Here is a 20,991-nt window from a genome sequence, read left to right as displayed (position 1 = left end):
TGCTGAAAAGTTGGAGGTTACATAAGTAGCCATTCAAAGCTGATTTAAATGGTTAGAAGGGCAGTGTTGAAATTGTCTTTTTCTCTCCCAGTTGTTAATTACAGAACTTGACAACATCATATTACTGTTCTCTGCCCTGATGGTATCCATGGCAACTGGCCATGGAAAAATTAAGTAGTCGAAAGTCGGGAACATTAATCAGTATTGTATAAATATAGTCTAAATATCGCAGATCGCAAAAGTCCTAGTCAATGGCAGCTTTTTGAACAGCCATTTAGTAAACAGAGGGCACAGTAGGCTTATATCCCACACGGATTCGGAGAAATGTTATTCTACTCCTGTGGTGAAGGAGAATGACCAAAAGGAGCGGAGGAAGGCAAGGTGCATTCTTCATTTAGTTTTCAGTTCTGTTGGCATCCCACATATGCCTGTGTGCATTCAACTGAATGAAAAACTGCACAAAGAAATGACAGTGCAAACATGTACTTTTATTCAAGATAACGAATTGAAAACTCTGTTTCTCACTCAATCTCTGTTTTTGATGTTTTCATACTTGGATGAACACAAACTATTTTCTTCTGTATCCCTCCATGTTCAAAAAAAAAAAGTAAACATCAGCTGTCATTCATTCTACTGAAAAGATAGAGCTGGGGCAAGGGGTATTGCCCTAGATACCTTTTTAATTGATCGATTAAATAACTTCAGGAGACCAGGACGCCAGAAGGGATGAAAGTCTCAAGAGAACAGACGCTGGTTCTACGGCTCTCTAGTTCTACTGTATCTTAGCAACAGGTTCCTGTCAGTTTAGAGGCTAAAATGAAGAAGTGGTGGAGGTGAGGGCTGTAAAGATGGAGAAGAAAAGAGATGGAGGCATGCTCACCTCCTAGTCCAAAATAGAACCAGTCCAATTCAGTCCCATGTACATCCGGTCATTCCGTAGATGGTAAAGTGGCCTAGAACTATCATAATCACTTTGCCAGACTCACTTTTCTTATTTATTTAACAGTACGACACCATTATTATACTAGCAATGACGGATATTTAATGTTGTATGAATGTCTTATACTAAGTACTCATATAAATGCCAGACTTCTTCAAATATAGTATTCAGAGGTACTGTATCCTGAGGTTACTGTAAATGCCCTGCAAACAGACAGCTTTAAATCACTAGAGGAGATAAAGGGAGAGCGAGACGGAGAGGGGTGGATGCAAAGATTGGGGAAAAAGACAGAAAGAGTGAGAAAGAGGGATGGGTGGACAGATAGACGGGGAGAGAGAAAGCAAGCGTTAACAAGGCAAGCTGCTCTTCATCCCTGGTCTGTTTAATGGACTTCATTTGCATGTCTATCAGCAGTGTCAGGGCTGTGAGGAGACGCTGGTAGAGTGAACGACTGTAGCACGGTCTGCCAGATGTGGCACTGATAGAACGCTCTTTCAGGAAAACGGCTAGCGCGATTCCTTATTCTACATGTCAGAGGCATGTTCTACATCATTTATTTATATCTGAATGCTTCACAAATGTTGGGCGGGCAGGTGGCCTAGCGGTTAAGAGCGTTGGGCCAGTAACCTAAAGATTGCTGATTCAAATCCCGAGCTGACTAGTTGAACAATCTGTCGGTGTGCCTTTGAGCATGGCACTTAACCCCAATTGCTCCTGTAAGTCGCTCTGGAAAAGAATGTCTGCTAAAATGTACCTTGCTGAAAACAGCCCAGGTGCCCAACAGACCAGTGCCCGGTTCTATCTGCAATCACAAGCCTGAACATATACAGATGGGAAAGATGTGTTCTGATTGGTCCATCTCCCTCTTAAGTATTGTCTAGGCTAGTCTAGCCAGCAAGTAAAAAAACAACTGTCAGAAATCTGAAAGTAAATGTCACATCGTTGTTCAGTGATGACAGTAATTCGTCTGAAGCTCATAATACATTTCTTAAATGTAGTTGATGTGATCTGACTATCTTGATAAGAAAACTGTAGCTGGAATAATACAATTTTAACTGAACATGTCAATTCAGAAGTGTCAGAGCCTTATGTCTGAACCCAGATTGACATTTCAGAGCTATAAATGGTGCCATCTGCAATTGCACACTACCAATTTTTAAAAATGGATTTACAAATATTTCAGGATTTTTATACTCAGCACTTTAAGGACCTTTAAGGTGAGGACCTTAATGGGTTATAAAATATGAATTCACTGCAAAACAGTTCTTAGCTGGATTGTGGAAACTTTGATGCTCAATATCTCAGAATTATGCTTCATGCAGATAGAACCTTTATAGGGACAACTAGCCAGATGGCCACAACTAGATAACTAGCAACATAATTCAATCACAACGGATTCGTTTTTGAACGAAGCAGCTGCCTGTTAGCTATTCCACTGACTCTCAGCAGCTAACTAGCCATGTGCAGACTGCAAACGACAATGATAGCTGTTTAGCTAACGTTAGCTGCATGCAAACTGGCTTGTGTTAACAAAATTATTTATTTCATCTTGCTAGATAGCTAGCGTGGTAAAGCATTTAGGGTTGTGTGCGTTGTGCTGCACTTACCGCCCCATTCGTTTCATATGAAGTGTGTGACTGCCTGGCTCAGTTATCAAACTAACATCAAGAGACTTGATTGAGTAGAACATTTATATTATGCAGCTTTATTGTTTTAGTTAGAACAATTCAGATGAAAAGGGGGTGGATTAGACTTCTTTTTTTTTAATCGTCATTCCTTTCGGCAGGTTGGTACCCAGCAGGCCTCGTCTTTTGTTCCATACCGTGTCTACGAATACAAAGTTTTCGCCCCCACCCCTCCTGGAAACCACTTTCTCAAAGCTAAAGATCCGGATCACGTTCTGCACATGTTATTTACCATATAAAAAACGATCAGCGTTTGTGTGATGTTGGCTAATTTCTATATTTGCTGCCATAATGTAGCCACTAGCCAGAGTTCCTGAAAAAATAACACTACCTCGTTGACTAACTGTCTGCCTCCTGCTTAGCCAATCTTTTGCAATGTTGAGCCAAGAGAACGAAAGGCAAGAGAACGAAAGGCCTCCTACTGTGCTAAGTACCTATCGGCCTTCAGATTTCACGTTGTGTCTGACCTCTTGGGTCTAACAAGGAGCAATAGATCTTATGACAGCAGCCCCAATGCTCCACCTCCTATCCGCCTCTCCTATTTTCCTGGCCATCAGTCTTCTCATCCTGCTCTCTCTCTCTCCGAGTCCAACCTGGCTGCATTAAGGAGATGCTTTCATTGTTTGCAGGTTCTGTGTGCTTGTACACAGGCAGACAGTCACAGAATGGTGCTGTAGCCCTTCTGTTTTCTCCTCCGGCCTGTTTCTGTGCCCATCTCTCTTTGCGTCCCATGCCAAATATACACAGCACATGTACTACAACAGTCAACTACAAGAGTTTAAAAGGTTGAACACCAGTAGAAAAGCAAGTGGTGGATATCCACGTTCAAATGGCTTTATGGAGATAAAATAAACTAGAAAGTTATTTTCCTGCCACTTAAAATGTACTTTAAAAAAGACATATCTTCACAGACATACAAAGATGAATCTACAAAGCAATTATATGTGATTAACTCATTTTAGATGGTCTTGTAGTATCAACAAGGACTACAAATTCTAGGTTGCTAGCAACAACATTAGCGCAGCGTGCTAGTTAGCTTACATTCATCATCTACAAATGTAGAATCAGACGGAAGATCTGTGCTATGTGAACAACAAAACATGTACTGTCGACATTCTGGGCAGCGGTGCTTAGCACCTTTCGGCCTTCAGTAGCCTTGAGTTGTAACACACAAACTGTCAGATCAGCAGACTTCAACAAGGCATCTGTCCATGCCTCTCTCTTCCTCAAGGTATAAAACTAAGCCCAAGCTCCTCCACTCCTCATTTAGGCAGGACTAGGGATGACGGTTTGAAATAATTTCACTATTTGAATAGTATCATGAATTTTTGTCAGCTATCCGGATATTTGAAATAAACTTATGTTTTGACCTGAGCACTGCTGCGCGAGGGAGAGAGGCTGGCGCTCTATTGCTGCAGCTGCGGCGGGGGCGGTGTGTGTGTGAGATGGGGGCGAGCAGATGGAGAGAGAGACGCAGTAGCCACTAGCAAAGGCAACTCAGCTACAGCCAATATTAGCTAACTTGTAGCAGCCACAATGTTATTTACCATCCCAAACAGTGCCTGTTTTGACTGGAGTAGCCTAGAGAAGCTAGCTAGAGAAGCCAGCTATAGCTAGCTACTGTAGGCCAATTGAGGCTACATGCTGAGCCTTCTCCCCATCCCCATAAAACAACAGTTGGTTTCCTGTTGTAGCCTACTCCTTCTCATTTCACTAACATTTAATTCTGTAATTTTATTCCATCCTGCATTGCCTTAGAGAACTTACTCCACATTGAGCTAATTTAGAAAAAGCCTTTTCAGTGTTAAAATAGGCCTAAGATGTTTTTATTTTTTGTAAAAAATAAATCACAATTATTCGAATACTACCCTCCCTTCGGATAATTGAATAAGCGTGCACATCCCTAGGCGGGACACCATTTGACTGAGGACCTGTCCCACCTGGCTTCCCTGTGGTGTGGGTGGAGGACACAGATGGAGGCCTTTACACCCTGTTTCCAGGCTCTAAACTGGGCAGCGTCAGCACAGAGCAAGACAAGCATCTGGGAGGCAGATTTCTGGAAGTGTAGACTCGCTACCCTGTCCCGCAGAAGTGGGAGACTGTAACCCTAACCCCCTCCATCTGGCTGGAAATGTTTCCAGCATGGAAACATCACCATGGAAACAGACCAAGCCTGGAATATTGAAGGATGGATGGCTACTTCGGTATTACCCCCACTAGACTGTAGTGGTTCTGTGGTGAGTCACAGAGCACCAATCAGAAACAAACCTGCGATCGTGAATATGACCGCATCACTTACCTTCATAGTCCTTACCTTTATAGCTACAGACGTCTTTAAACTCTCATCATTAAGTTGCTTGATGAAACACATACCTCTTCCACTAGAAAACAGCTAATCTGGTAATGGGTTACATAACACTTCACTGCCTGGTTTAAAGGTGGTGCTCTGGTGGCCTTACCTTGGCACGCTGTCCGCCGTCGTCGTACCGCCCTGGTCACTAGTTGGCGTCTGTGTTTTCTCCGTCTCCTCTTCAACGGTGGCCAGACCCTGCTGCTGCAGCTGGTGATGGTGCTGCTTCAGCTGGTGCCGTTGGTGGTGCTTCTCTTCCTCAGTGCTCTGTCCACTACCCTTTGGCCGCTGCCCCTCTACTTCCTCCATCGTCTTCTTCCCCCGGCCTTCTCCCTCCTCGTCGCTCTCCTCATCTAGCATGTCGTCCACCTGACAACAGAGAGGTGGGTTGGTGAGGCTTTGCTCCCCCAGGGTAGGGTGGTCTATACAGTACAGCAGGCCTCTCATTGTCCACCAGAGCGCAACATACAGTAGACAAAACCTCAACTCTTCACATAGATCCCATCAGATGATTAGAGAACACACTTAACCAACCCCTCACTTTAACTCTTTACTTACAGTTTGTCCTCTTGCACATCAGGTGGCAACAGCAGTTAACATGGCCCAGGAGCAAATGACATAATAGCTCTTCACCTATGGATTCCTCTGGCCTGTTAACAAGTTTAATTACTGTCTATTCTGAAGGGAATAACCTATCAGATGCCTCTCTGCCTGCAGGGAACACCAATTAGATGCTGTTTGAACCTCCGTTATTCAGAGAGGATCATTTACCTGGAAAGTCTATAGGAATGCACATTAGGCAAATGCTTTATATTCCTATAGAAAAACAGCTGAGAATATTTTCTTTCAATTTAATCTGATACATTATTAGCTAATATAATGGTGCTGGATGGAATGGCGGACGTTTTTATGCGCTCCTGACCAATTATGCCATTTTGTGTATTTTTTTTGCGCCATTGTTTCCTATGACCGAAAAGTTCTTCTGGACATCAGAACAGCTAACACTAACCTCAATTTGGACGAGTCAGAGACGAAACACATATTGATTATCCTGGAGCAGGCCCAAATCGCCTCTACCCTCTGTTCTATTGGCGAATGTGCAATCGCTGGAGAATAAACTGGACGAGCTCCGTTCAAGACTATCCTATCAACAGGACATTAAAGACTAATATACTATGCTTCTCAGTGTCATGGATGAACAAGGACAAGGATAATATAGGGTGCATTCAGAACACTTGTACCACACTTTGTTACATTTCAGCTTTATTCTAAATGTAATTAAATAAATAATAAATCCTAAATCGACACAAAATACCTCATGATGACAAAGCAAAACAGTTGCATCCTGTTTCCATTGATCATCCTTGAGATGTTTCTACAACTTGAATGGAGTCTACCTTTGGTAAATTCAAATGATTTGACATGATTTGGAAAGACACACACCTGTCTATACAAGGTCCCACAGTTGACCATGCATGTCAGAGCAAAAACCAAGCCATGAGGTTGAAGGAACTGTCCGTAGAGCTCCGAGAAAGGATTGTGTCGGGGCACAAATCTGGGGAAGGGTACAAACATATTTCTTCAGCATTGAAGGTCCCAAAGAACACAGTGTCCTCCATCATCCTTAAATGGAAGAAGTTCAGAACCACCAAGACTCTTCCTAGAGCTGGCCGCCCTGGCAAACTGAGCAATTGGGGTAGAAGGGCTATGGTCAGGGAGGTGACCAAGAACCCAATGGTCCCTCTGACAGAGCTCCAGAGTTCCTCTGTGGCGATGGGAAAAGCTTCCAGAAGGACAACCATCTCTGCAGGGACTGGGAGATGAGTCAGGACCGAGGCAAAGATGAACGGCGCAAAGTACAGAGAGATCCTTGATGAAAACCTGCTCCAGAGCGCTCAGGACCTCAGACTGGGGTGAAGGTTCACCTTCCAACAGGACAACGACCCTAAGCACACAGCCAAGACAACGCAGGAGTTGCTTCGGGACATGTCTCTGAATGTCCTTGAGTGGCCCAGCCAGAGCCCGGACTTGAACCAGATCAAACATCTCTGGAAACCAGCCACACTCCCCATCCAACCTGACAGAGCTTGAGAGGATCTGCAGAGAAAAAAAAAAATGGGAGGAACTCCCCAAAATACAGGTGTGCCAAGCTTGTAGCGTCATACCCAAGAAGACTTGAGGCTGTAATCGCTGCCAGAGGTACTTAAACAAAGTGCTGAGTAAAAGGTCTGAATACTTATGTAAATGTATTATTTCAATAAATTGTTATATTTTTTTGTTTTGCCATCATGGGGTATTGTGTGTAGATTGATGAGGGTGGAAAAGACGATTTAATCAATTTTAGAATAAGGCTGTAACGTAACAAAATGTGGAAAAAGTCAAGGGGTTTGAATACCTTCCAAATGCACAGTACATCAAGATGCGTTTTTTATGTATCGCCAGGACAGAACGGCAGAGTCCGGTAAGATCATGGGGGCGGTGTGTCTCTTTATGAACAACAGCTGCTGCGCAATCTCTAATATTAAGGACGTCTCTAGTAGAGGTCGACCGATTAATCGGAATGGCCGATTAATTAGGGCCGATTTCAAGTTTTCATAACAATCGGAAATCGGTATTTTGGACGCCGTTTTCTTTTTTTTACACCTTTATTTAACTAAGCAAGTCAGTTAAGAACACATTCTTATTTTCAATGACAGCCTAGGAACGGTGGGTTAACTGCCTTGTTCAGGGGCAGAACCACAGAATTTTACCTTGTCAGCTCAGGGATTCAATCTTGCAACCTTACGGTTAACTAGTCCAACGCTCTAACCACCTGCCTCACGAGGAGCCCGCCTGTTACGCGAATGCAGTAAGAAGCCAAGGTAGGTCGCTAGCTAGCATTAAACTTAACTTATAAAAAACAATCAATCATAATCACTAGTTATAACTACACATGGTTGATGATACTACTAGTTTATCTAGCGTGTCCTGCGTTGCATATAATCCATGCAGTGCGCATTCGCGAAAAAGGACTGTCGTTGCTCCAACGTGTACCTAACCATAAACATCAATGCCTTTCTTAAAATCACACAAGTATAAATTTTTAAACCTGCATATTTAGCTAAAATAAATCCAGGTTAGCAGGCAATATTAACCAGGTGAAATTGTGTCACTTCTTTTGCGTTCATTGCACGCAGTCAGGGTATATGCAACAGTTTGGGCCGCCTGGCTCGTTGCGAACTAATTTGCCAGAATCTTACGTATTTATGACATAACATTGAAGGTTGTGCAATGTAACAGGAATATTTAGGCTTATGGATGCCACCCGTTAGATAAAATACGTAACGGTTCCGTATTTCACTGAAAGAATAAACGTTTTGTTTTTGAGATGATAGTTTCCGGATTCAACCATATTAATGACCTACGGCTCGTATTACTGTGTGTTATTATGTTATAATTAAGTCTATGATTTGATAGAGCAGTCTGACTGAGCGATGGTAGGCACCAGCAGGCTCGTAAGTATTCATCCAAACAGCACTTTTGTGCGTTTTGCCAGCAGCTCCTCGCAATGCTTCAAGCATTGCGCTGTTTATGACTTCAGGCCCATCAACTCCCGAGATTAGGCTGGTGTAACCGATGTGAAATGGCTAGCTAGTTAGCGGGGTGCGCACTAATAGCGTTTCAAACGTCACTCACTCTAAAACTTGGAGTAGTTGTTCCCCTTGCTCTGCAGGCTTTTGTGGAGCGATGGGTAACGCTGCTTCGAGGGTGGCTGTTGTCGATGTGTTCGTGGTTCGAGCCCAGATAGCAGCGAGGAGAGGGATGGAAGCTATACTGTTACACTGGAAATACTAAAGTGCCTATAAGAACATCCAATAGTCAAAGGTATATGAAATAAAAATCGTATAGAGAGAAATAGTCCTATAATAACTACAACCTAAAACTTTTTACCTGGGAATATTGAAGACTCATGTTAAAAGGAACCACCAGCTTTCATATGTTCTCATGTTCTGAGCAAGAAACTTAAACGTTAGCTTTCTTACATGGCACATATTGCACTTTTACTTTCTTCTCCAACACTTTGTTTTTACATTATTTAAACCAAATTGAACATGTTTCATTATTGATTTGAGGGTAAATTGATTTTATTGATGTATTAAGTTAAAATAAGTGTTCATTCAGTATTGTTGTAATTGTCATTATTACAAATAAATAAATAAATAAAAGTAAAAAAGAAAAAAATCGGCATCGGCTTTTTTGGTCCTCCAATAATTGGTATCGGCGGTGAAAAATCATAATCGGTCGACCTCTAGTCTCTAGGTTCTGCTCGCATGAGTTAGAATACCTCATGTAAGATGTAGCCCATACTATTTACCAAGAGTTTCTGTATTTTTCGTAACTGTCTATTTACCACCAAAAACCGATGCTGGCACTAAGACCACACTCAACGAGCTGTATAGGGCGATAAGCATCCAGAGGCGGCGCTCCTAGTGGCCATCAACTTTAATGCAGGAAAACTGAAATACATTTTACCTTATTACTACCAACATGTCACCTGTGCAACTAGAGAGAAAAAAAAAATTCTACATCACCTCTACTCCACACATTTATTATTATTTATTAATGAAAAGTGCTTTACAAATGTAATTTATTATTGTCACCTAATAAATTACATTTGTAAAGCACTTTTCATTAATAAATAATAATAAATGTGTGGAGTAGAGGTGATCTAGAATTTTTTTTTTCTCTCTAGTTGCACAGGTGACATGTAAGGTGACAATAATAAATTAATAAATTACATTTGTAAAGCACTTTTCATTACACAGAATAATTTCAAAGTGCATCAAATAAATTTTAAAACAAATATAAAAACCTTTTTTGGGACAAAGCTGTCCCCCACCCTCCATTAGGCAAATCAGAACATAACTATCCTCCTGATTCCTGCTTACAAGCAAAAACTCAAACAGGAAGTATAAGTGACAGGCTCAATACAGAAGTGGTCCTATGAAGCGGATGCTAAGTTAATGGACTGTTTCGCTTCCACAGACTAGAATATGTTCTGGGATTCATCCGATGGCATTGAGGAGGTTACAACATCAGTCACAGGCTAATAAGTGCATCGATGATGTCCCCTCAGTGACCGTATATACATATCCCAACCAGAAGCCATGGATTACAGGCAACATCTCCACTGAGCTAAAGGCTAGGGCTGCAGATTTCAAGATATTGGACATTAGTCCGGATGCCATCTGACAAACCATCAAACAGGCAAATAGTCAATATAGGACTAAGATCGAATCCTACGTCACCGGCTCTGGCGCTCGTCGGATATTGCAGGGCTTGCAAACTATCACGGATTACAAAGGGAAACCCAGCCGAGAACTGCCTAGCGACACGAGCTTACCAGATGAGCTAAATGCCTTTGATGATCGCTTCGAGGCAAGCAAAACTGAACCATGTGTGAGAGCATCAGCTGTTTCAGACGACTGTAGGATCACGCTCTCCCTAGCCGATGTGAGTAAGACCTATAAATAGGTTAACATTCACAGGGCCGGAGGTATATTTATTAGGAGGAATAGTATCAATCAATACTTTACAGTCAAGAGAAAGGCTGGTTCCTAATAGACATCTGTTGAGGTCATGAAGAATTACACTCCTAACCTGGATGTAGATAGATTAAAGGTTAGTTCCCCAATGGCACCCTGTTCTCTATATTTGACTAGGATGCCATTTGGGACCCAGTCTTAGAGAGTACACCTCAACGATAAGCCAGAATTTGGGCTACAAACTGAAACCCAGGCCTTGGACAAAGGACCTACACAAATTTGAAAAGCACACCCAAATTATCAATTTCCTGATGTCCTACCCCCTCACACTCTCCTATTACAGCAGTCCTCTAGTCTTCATGATCCCCTGTCCCCCGAGGGCCATTTGGGTCAATTAAAATAGGGTGAGACCCCTCCCAAATTTACAGAGGTAAAACTAAATCGATATGGAAACAGAGGGAGAGATTTTTCCTTAAATGGAAGGAGAGAAGCAGAGCTTCCAGAAGAACTAGCATTCATCCATTAAGTCATAAGCACAGCACTACACGGTGTCAGAGCAGTGGAGATCTGGGATCATGGCAGAGAGAACATCCCTAGAGCTGGGCTCATTATTGGGGTCTGGCCAGGTTCATTAAGGTACAAACTGTTGTTGACAACATCAATTTAGATGGACAGAGAGCAAATACAGAATAGCCTGAGGCATGATGTTGATGTGGAACCAGCAGGAAACAAGCAATAAAAACGTTACACACTGAACAACATTAAACGCAACATACAACAATTTTACTGAGTTACAGTTCATATAAAGGAAATCAGTAATTTTATATAAATTCATTAAAACCTAATATATGGATTTCACATGGCTGAATACAGATTTGCATCTGTTGGTGACAGATACTTTTTTTTAAAGGTAGGGGTGTAGATCAGAAAACCAGTATCTGGTGCGACCACCATTTGCCTCATGCAGCACGACATCTCCTTCACATAGAGTTGATCAGGCTGTTGATTGAGACCGTGCATAATCATGCTGAAACAAGAGATGATGGCGGCGGATGAATGGCACGACAATGGGCCTCAGGATCTCGTCACGGTATCTCTGTGCATTCAAATTGCCATCGATAAAATAAATTGTGGTAACAGTCGTCCGTAGCTTATTCCTGCCCATATCATAACCCCACCACCATGGGACACTGTTCACAAAGTTGACGTCAGCAAACCGCTCGCCCACACGACCCCATACACGTTGTCTGCCATCTGCCTAGCACAGTTCGAAGGTGAGAATTTGCCGATCTGCAGTTAGGACAAAACCCTGGTGAGGACGACGAGCACGCAGATGAGCTTCCCTGAGATGTTTTCTGACAGTTTGTGCAGAAATTCTTTGGTTTTGCAAACCCACAGTTTCATCAGCTGTCCGGGTGGCTGTTCTCAGACGTTCCCGCAGGTGAAGAAGCCAGATGTGGAGGTCCTGGGCTGGCGTTGTTAGATGTTTATTTTTAAAATGTATTCTTTATTTAACCAGGTAGGCTAGTTGAGAACAAGTTCTCATTTACAGCTGCGACCTGGCCAAGATAAAGCATAGCAGTGTGAACAGACAACAGAGTTACACATGGAGTAAACAATAAACAAGTCAATAACACAGTAGGGGAAAAAAGAGTCTATGAGTCAATATACATTGTGTGCAAAAGGCATGAGGAGGTAGGCAATAAATAGGCCATAGGAGCGAATAATTACAATTTAGCAGATTAACACTGGAGTGATAAATCATCAGATGATCATGTGCAAGTAGAGATACTGGTGTGCAAAAGAGCAGAAAAGTAAATAAATAAAAACAGTAAGGGGATGAGGTAGGTAAATTGGGTGGGCTGTTTACAGATGGACTATGTACAGCTGCAGCGATCGGTTAGCTGCTCAGATAGCAGATGTTTAAAGTTGGTGAGGGAAATAAAAGTCTCCAACTTCAGCAATTTTTGCAATTCGTTCCAGTCACAGGCAGCAGAAAACTGGAAGGAAAGGCGGCCAAATGAGGTGTTGGCTTTTGGGATGATCAGTGAGATATACCTGCTGGAGCGCGTGCTACATGGTGGGTGTTGTTATCGTGACCAGTGAACTGAGATAAGGCGGAGCGTTACCTAGCATGGACTTATAGATGACCTGGAGCCAGTGTGTCTGGCGACGAATATGTAGCGAGGGCCAGCATACAGGTCGCAGTGGTGGGTGGTATAAGGTGTTTTAGTAACAAAACAGATGGCACTATGATAAACTGCATCTAGTTTGTGAGTAGAGTATTGGAAGCTATTTTGTAGATGACATCGCCTAAGTCGAGGATCGGTAGGATAGTCAGTTTTACTAGGGTAAGTTTGGCGGCGTGAGTGAAGGAGGCTTTGTTGCGAAATAGAAAGCCGATTCTTGATTTGATTTTGGATTGGAGATGTTTAATATGAGTCTGGAAGGAGAGTTTGCAGTCTAGCCAGACACCTAGGTATTTATAGATGTCCACATATTCTAGGTCGGAACCGTCCAGGGTGGTGATGCTAGTTGGGCGGGCGGGTGCAGACAGCGAACGTTTGAAAAGCATGCATTTGGTTTTACTAGCGTTTAAGAGCAGTTGGAGGCAACGGAAGGAGTGTTGTATGGCATTGAAGCTCGTTTAGAGGTTAGATAGCACAGTGTCCAAGGAAGGGCCAGAAGTATACAGAATGGTGTCGTCTGCGTAGAGCTGGATCAGGGAATCGCCCGCAGCAAGAGCAACATCATTGATATATACAGAGAAAAGAGTCGGCCCGAGAATTGAACCCTGTGGTACCCCCAGAGGACCGGACAACATGCCCTCCGATTTGACACACTGAAACTCTGTCTGCAAAGTAGTTGGTGAACCAGGCAAGGCAGTCATCAGAAAAACCGAGGCTACTGAGTCTGCCGATAAGAATGTGGTGATTGACAGAGTCGAAAGCCTTGGCCAGGTCTATGAAGACGGCTGCACAGTACTGTCTTTTATCGATGGCGGTTATGATATCGTTTAGTACCTTGAGCGTGGCTGAGATGTGGTCTGCGGTTGAGGCTGGTTGGACATCCTGCAAAATTCTCTAAAACTACATTGGAGGTTGGTAGAGAAATGAACATTCAACAGCACTGGTGAACATTCCTGCAGTCAGCATGCCAATTGCATGCTCCCTCAAAACTTGAGACATCTGTGGCATTGTGTTGTGTGACAAAAAAAGCATATTTTAGAGAGTGGCCTTTTATTGTCCCCAGCACAAGGTGAAATGATGGTTGGTAGAAGGGCTTTGTGTGTGTTTCACAGACAGAAAGTAACCTAACACCAAGCGTAAGCCTGTGGATTCCTGTTGCAGAACTGCTGTTTCCCAAACACACAGTGCCCTGTTTGTTTTTGTCTTTGAAGAAGTTTGTCTTACTAACGACACTTTGCAGAATACCTCAGGAGTATGTTGACAGACAATATCGGCTCCCTTTTTTCACATGATCGATAACAGTGCCTGTGGCAGCTGGATGCATTTCAAGGAGGCAGGGACATCTTTGTCAGACATGATGTTAAAGTACTGTATACATCACAGAGATGCAGTTTAAAGTACTGTAGTTTAAAGTAATATATATATATATATATATATATATATATATATATATATACATACATACACACACACACACACACACACACACACACACACACACACACACACACACACACACACACACACACACACACACACACACACACACACACACACACACACACAGTGGGGAGAACAAGTATTTGATACACTGCCGATTTTGCAGGTTTTCCTACTTACAAAGCATGTAGAGGTCTGTAATTTTTTAACATAGATTCCGTCTCTCACAGTTGAAGTGTACCTAAAACAAAAATCCAGAAAATCACATTGTATGATTTTTAAGTAATTAATTTGCATTTTATTGCATGACATAAGTATTTGATCACCTACCAACCAATAAGAATTGCGGCTCTCACAGACCTGTTAGTTTTTCTTTAAGAAGCCCTCCTGTTCTCCACTCATTACCTGTATTAACTGCACCTGTTTGAACTCGTTACCTGTATAAAAGACACCTGTCCACACACTCAACTAGACTCCAACCTCTCCACAATGGCCAAGACCAGAGAGCTGTGTGAGGACATCAGGGATAAAATTGTAGACCTGCATAAGGCTGGGATGGGCTACAGGACAATAGGCAAGCAGCTTGGTGAGAAGGCAACAACTGTTGGCGCAATTATTAGAAAATGGAAGAAGAAGTTCAAGATGACGGGTCAATCACCCTCGGTCTGGGGCTCCATGCAAGATCTCACCTCGTGGAGCATCAACGATCATGAGGAAGGTGAGGGATCAGCCCAGAACTACACGGCAGGACCTGGTCAATGACCTGAAGAGAGCTGGGACCACAGTCTCAAAGAAAACCATTAGTAACACACTACGCCGTCATGGATTAAAATCCTGCAGCGCACGCAAGGTCCCCCTGCTCAAGCCAGCGCATGTCTAGGCCCGTCTGAAGTTTGCCAATGACCATCTGGATGATCCAGAGGAGGAATGGGAGAAGGTCATGTGGTCTGATGAGACAAAAATAGAGCTTTTGGGTCTAAACTCCACTCGCCGTGTTTGGAGGAGGAAGAAGGATGAGTACAACCCCAAGAACACCATCCCAACCGTGAAGCATGGAGGTGGAAACGTCATTCTTTGGGGATGCTTTTCTGCAAAGGGAACAGGACGACTGCACCGTATTGAGGGGCAGATGGATGGGGCCATGTATCGCGAGATCTTGGCCAACAACCTCCTTCCCTCAGTAAGAGCATTGAAGATGGGTCGTGGCTGGGTCTTCCAGCATGACAACGACCCGAAACACACAGCCAGGGCAACTAAGGAGTTGCTCCGTAAGAAGCATGTCAAGGTCCTGGAGTGGCCTAGCCAGTGTCCAGACCTGAACCCAATAGAAAATCTTTGGAGGGAGCTGAAAGTCCGTATTGCCCAGCGACAGCCCCGAAACCTGAAGGATCTGGAGAAGGTCTGTATGGAGGAGTGGGCCAAAATCCCTGCTGCAGTGTGTGCAAACCTGGTCAAGAACTACAGGAAACATATGATCTCTGTAATTGCAAACAAAGGTTTCTGTACCAAATATTAAGTTCTGCTTTTCTGATGTATCAAATACTTATGTCATGCAATAAAATGCAAATTAATTACTTAAAAATCATACAAATGTGATTTTCTGGATTTGTTTTTAGATTCCATCTCACAGTTGAAGTGTACCTATAATAAAAATGACAGACCTCTACATGCTTTGTAAGTAGGAAAACCTGCAAAATTCTCCCCACTGTATATATATACAGATATTCAATGTCAAACAACGCATAAACTACCATCAACACGTATTTCTTTGACCGCTAAAGCACATTTCATCAACAAACATTTTTGACAACTTAAAATCAATGTAAACCCTCACATCACAGAATCGTCTCCACACACTGCATTGAGTCAATAAGAGCCCCGCAGAGCAGTCATCTCCTCTGGCTGTGTTTGGTCCCTCGGAGGCAAGACGGCATTCGCAATAACACAAACAAACCCCAAAATCCCCAAGGAGAGTCATGCTGAGATCAATAGGGATTACAGAGACTGACAAAACAAATACAATGGTCTCTGGCTTTTATTAAAATGGCTGATAAACACAACCACTGTAATCCTTGAACAGACAGTCACAGACAACCAAACAGGCTCCTCTCTTTCACCTACTACTACCTGTTGTTTGCAAAAACATATGCCTAACTTGAATGCATTCAGCATAATCCATCGCTGTACCTGCAGTGGGCAGTGTGGCCGTGCCCCCACGGTTGCCTTGTGATGGGCTCAAATCACTACCCTGCAGAAGCCAGAACGCGGGTCAGAACGTCAGAGTGGTCCATACCTGTCTCCTGCAGAGCGGCAGTCTAAACGATCCCCAGAACCAGCGTGGAGTGTGTCGGAAACGGCACCCTATTCCCTACATAGTGCACTACTTCAGACCAGACCATATGGGCCCTGGTCAAAAGCAGTGCAATGCAAAGGAAATAGTGCCATTTGAAGTACAGCCATGACCTTTTCCAGCGACATCTCTCTTCACACAATGTCATGTTTCTGTGAGTAATAAGCAGTGGTCGAAAAAGTACTCAAAAAAAGTACTCAAAGTAAAAGTAAAGATACCTTAATAGAAAATGACTCAAGTAAAAGTCACCCAGTAAAATACTACTTGAGTAAAAGTCTAAAAGTATTTGATTTTAAATATAATCAAAAGCAAATGGAATTTCTAAAATGTACTTAAGTATCAAAAGCCAAAGTAAAAGTATAAACCATTTCAAATTCTTTATATTAAGCAAACCAGACGGCACAATTAAAAAGAAAATGTTTTGACGGACAGCCAGGGTCACACTCCAACACCCAGTCATAATTTACAAACAAAGCATTTGTGTTTTGTGAGTCCTCCAGATCAGAGGCAGTAGGGATGGGATGTTCTCTTGGTCAAGTGTGTGAATTGGACCATTTTCCTGTCCAAATGTAACAAGTACTTTTGGGTGTCAGGAAAAATGTAGTAAAGAAAAAGTTGGCAAAAATATAAATAGTAAAGTACAAAAACCGACATAAGTAGTACTTTAAAGTATTTTTACTTAAGTACTTTATGCCACTGGTAATAAGGTCCCAAGCAGAGAGAAACAAGCCGCAGCACAGCCTCTCAGAACACCAAAGGGAGGCTGCAGGGAGCCAGAGTATTTTGAAAGGAGCAGTGAAGCTCCTCGAATATAAAAGGCAATTCAGAACTTTTCTATTGCTGGCTAAAGGCACTGACCTCTCTACCCCTGAATGAGTGAAGCGCACCAGTGAAGAGTAAAGTGTTAGTGCCTTAAGAAAACGATGACTCTAGGGTTTGGACTGCCGTTTCTGCTGTAATTTGCCATGCTCATTCAGCTCTACACCAGTGGTCTAGAAGCTTTAGTAAGAAGCTTTGGCATCACCTTCATTAAAAGGATCACATACATTCTCACATCATACACATTTAAACCAGTCAGTCCATCATGTTTGATACCACTAACAGAGGACATTAATACATTCACTCACAACTGTCCCAACTGCACTAGATAAGTACATATACCGATACAATTTACTTTGTATTTAGTAGTCCAACAGCACAAGGAACGAATGAATGTTTGAACACATTCTTCTTGGCCATGGGCATTCTGAAGCGCCAGCCAGAGGGAAGCCTCTCCAACTGAGGGTGTAGAGGGTGGGAGGGGTCACCAATGACAGCCAGTGTCTTCTTTTTGGTTGCCTTGTGGAACAGAATGCTCAAACGTGCCTGTGGTCAACCAATTACTTTGCTGGCTGTGTTTACTATTGTGGTCAGTTTGCTTTTGCTCCTCACGCTCAGATGACCATACCAGACTGTCATATTGAACGTGAGGATGCTCTCCACCAAGCTGCTGTACACCCTCTCCAGAACATCCTGGCTGACCCCAAACCCCTGTAATTTCCTGATTAAGAACAGGTGTTGGGCTTGCTTTAAAAAAAATACAGTCTGCATTCTCTGTAAAACTCAACATGTTATCAATTTGTGTCCCTAGATATTTAAAACACTCAACCACCTCCTCTGGTTGGTCGTTCAGAGAGAGTGGTTGGGATATTGGTAAGTTGTTGCCATTGATGATCAGCTCCGTTGTCTTTTCCACATTGATGTGGAGGGCACTTGACCGACACCATTCTTGAAGGTTGTTGGTCTGTTTAAAAAAGAAGAGTCCTACCAGAGCCATGTCATCAGAGTACTTACGGCTTCAGAAACTTTGCACAGCCATTGAAGAGGAGTGGGACAACACTACACAGACCACAATCAACAGCCTGATCAACTCTATGCGAAGGAGAGCTGCATGAGGCAAATGGTGATCACACCAGATACGGACTGGTTCTCTGATCCACACCCCTACTTCAAAAAAATAAAAAAAGGTATCTGTGACCAACAGATGCATATCTGTATTCCCAGTCATGTGAAATCCATAGATTAGGGCCTAATTAATTCATTTCAATTGACTGATTTCCTTATATGAACTGTAACTCAGTAAAATCTCAGAAATTGCTACATGTTGAATTGATATTTTTGTTCAGTGTAGATGGATTAGATTGGAGCTTGTATCCACTTGTTGGACTCCATTCTCAGAATCTACTCAGTCAGGCTGCCTTCAGTCCCCTGTATAGATATGACCATGGGCCAGGCACGCACACACCTCAAGACTCAATCTGTTTTGCATGAGTTACCTTGGTTACTGGCCACTTCAAACGCAACGATCCAGACAGAGACAGACATGATAATTGACAGCAGGACTTTAGAATTATCTGACACCCACACAGACAAAGAGATGTATAGCTCTTCCCGCCTCTCGTTCTCCCTTGGACTCATTACGATTTCCTTTCAGTCAATTCACTTCGGTCTGCTTGAATTCTAATGAAAGGACGTGAATGAAAAGCAGTCGACGTGTGGATGGATGTGTATTGATGAAACACACGCAGAACAAATCAGTTGGATCCGTCAATGTCCATAAGAAGAAAACTACATCAGCTGAACATGTTCTAGACAACACTGCATCGCTTTGATCTATCCCTTAGAGAACACTGGTCGCGTCCGAAATGAACCCTATTCCCTACGTTTGACCAGGACCCAGTTAGGGTATAGGGTGCTATTTCGCACCCACCCACTGTCTACTAGTGTGTTGCGATTGGGCTTAAAAAGTTGGGAAGGCTCACAGCCAAACCTGTAATGCGAGACACAGTGACACAGTTATTGGTCGGAGGACATGTCAATCGGAGTGATTGACAGACAGGCAGACGAGAGCAGGCTGAGGCACACATCGCTGTCCATGTCTCCTTTATGAACTTCAGTTAACAGGAACAATGACCCAAAACTGAGAGGAAAAGTATCAGAGTACTCCTAGACACGAGAGCTGCAAATATATGTTTAAGAGTCAAATTAGGAGGCAGATATAGAAAAATCACCACCCAAGGCTAAATGTAAAATCCTGCTATGAAATTCAAAGTAAATTACCCATAGGAAACTACATACAGATCTTGAGATTGTGACCTGAGCCGTCTAAACTGCTACACAACCTTGGGGTTGGAAACAGCATGGCTTTACGAAGAGTTATGAGACTTGTCACCTCGGTTTTGACCGCATTACACATAATGCACCTTCGAATTCATATCAGAATTGAATTGCAAGAACAAAACACATTTTATTTGCGCCAAATACAACAGGTGAAATGCTTACAAGCACTTAACCAAGCCCTTATCGGTATAGAAGAAGAATGAAGGCTTATAAGAAGGCCTTAGAAAGCGTATAATATGCCGCTATAGGCAGAAGTGAATGTGATTCTGATGGATCATGATGCTCAACAGGGGCACAAGTGGCTCCCCAGGGAGCTGCAGGGAACTCCAGGTTGAGCGTTATCATTGTGATAATACCTTCAGCTGGGGAGGTGTCACCAGTAGTACCGTGTGAAAGCAGAACTGGTGAGGTGTCACCATGAAATGTGTTTGATAAAGTACTTCCTCAATAGTAATCTGAGAACAGGAACCTGAAACATTTATCCTAATCATTCAGTGTCTTGTGCTAGATAGGACGGAGCACCTAATGTACTGTACCACATGTCTCAGAGTCCCATATGGTCTGTCTCTTCAACACTAGAACCGCTAAAGCAGTCATTTTGACTGCTCATCAATTCATTTATTTTATTACCCTGCCATTTAAGTCATGCCTTCCTCAGTTTGACATGTCCTAAATAAGTCTATATAAAACAGTGGTTGTTAGAATCTAATATCACAAACAGAACTGGAGTTAAAACCAGTTTAAGGAGGGCATGTCATTATTTGAATGGTTTCCCCCCGTTGCCACTCCTTCTCCCGACAGTGGGGCCTGCTCCGCTCCTTCTCCCGACAGTGGGGCCTGCTCCGCTCCTTCTCCCGACAGTGGGGCCTGCTCCGCTCCTTCTCCCGACAGTGGGGCCTGCTCCGCTCCTTCTCCCGACAGTGGGGCCTGCTCCGCTCCTTCTCCCGACAGTGGGGCCTGCTCCGCTCCTTCTCCCGACAGTGGGGCCTGCTCCGCTCCTTCTCCCGACAGTGGGGCCTGCTCCGCTCCTTCTCCCGACAGTGGGGCCTGCTCCGCTCCTTCTCCCGACATGAAGGTGCCGTACCCAGTTGATAATCACCCCAATAATTGCCTCGAAACTGAACCTAAACTAATTTCACACATATAACAGATTAAATAAATGAAGTAAAGTATGATGGGGGAGAAAGGGGGAGAATGGTTGAGTTGACGAGAGAGAGGAAGAACGATGCATAAATTATGTAATCACCAATTGTGAATGAAGAACAGGGCTTGCCATGCTATTGTATTAATATATTCTAGTTATAATCTCATAATGGTACTTACCCTATATCAGTCCACCAAATCCACGCAGTT

The 20,991-nt window shown here is 43.1% G+C and overlaps 1 protein-coding gene across 2 annotated transcripts in view; it reads right to left on the bottom strand.

Moving 5' to 3' along the window:
* LOC129831085 (RNA polymerase II subunit A C-terminal domain phosphatase-like) overlaps window positions 1-20,991 on the bottom strand; it is a 174,529-nt gene that overhangs the window by 106,321 nt on the left and 47,217 nt on the right. The window contains exon 12 of one of the 2 annotated variants that reach the window (XM_055894113.1): window positions 5,085-5,344. The exons of the other annotated variant lie outside the window; for it this stretch is intronic. Coding sequence (XP_055750088.1) covers window positions 5,085-5,344 — 260 coding nt within the window. The remainder of the gene's footprint in view (window positions 1-5,084; window positions 5,345-20,991) is intronic. 2 annotated transcript variants of the gene reach the window in all.

Source organism: Salvelinus fontinalis, chromosome 32 (genome assembly GCF_029448725.1).
Source record: "Salvelinus fontinalis isolate EN_2023a chromosome 32, ASM2944872v1, whole genome shotgun sequence".
NCBI classification, from domain to species: domain Eukaryota; kingdom Metazoa; phylum Chordata; class Actinopteri; order Salmoniformes; family Salmonidae; genus Salvelinus; species Salvelinus fontinalis.
Note: the sequence above shows the minus strand (reverse complement) of the source record. Positions and strands in the feature narration are given on the sequence as shown.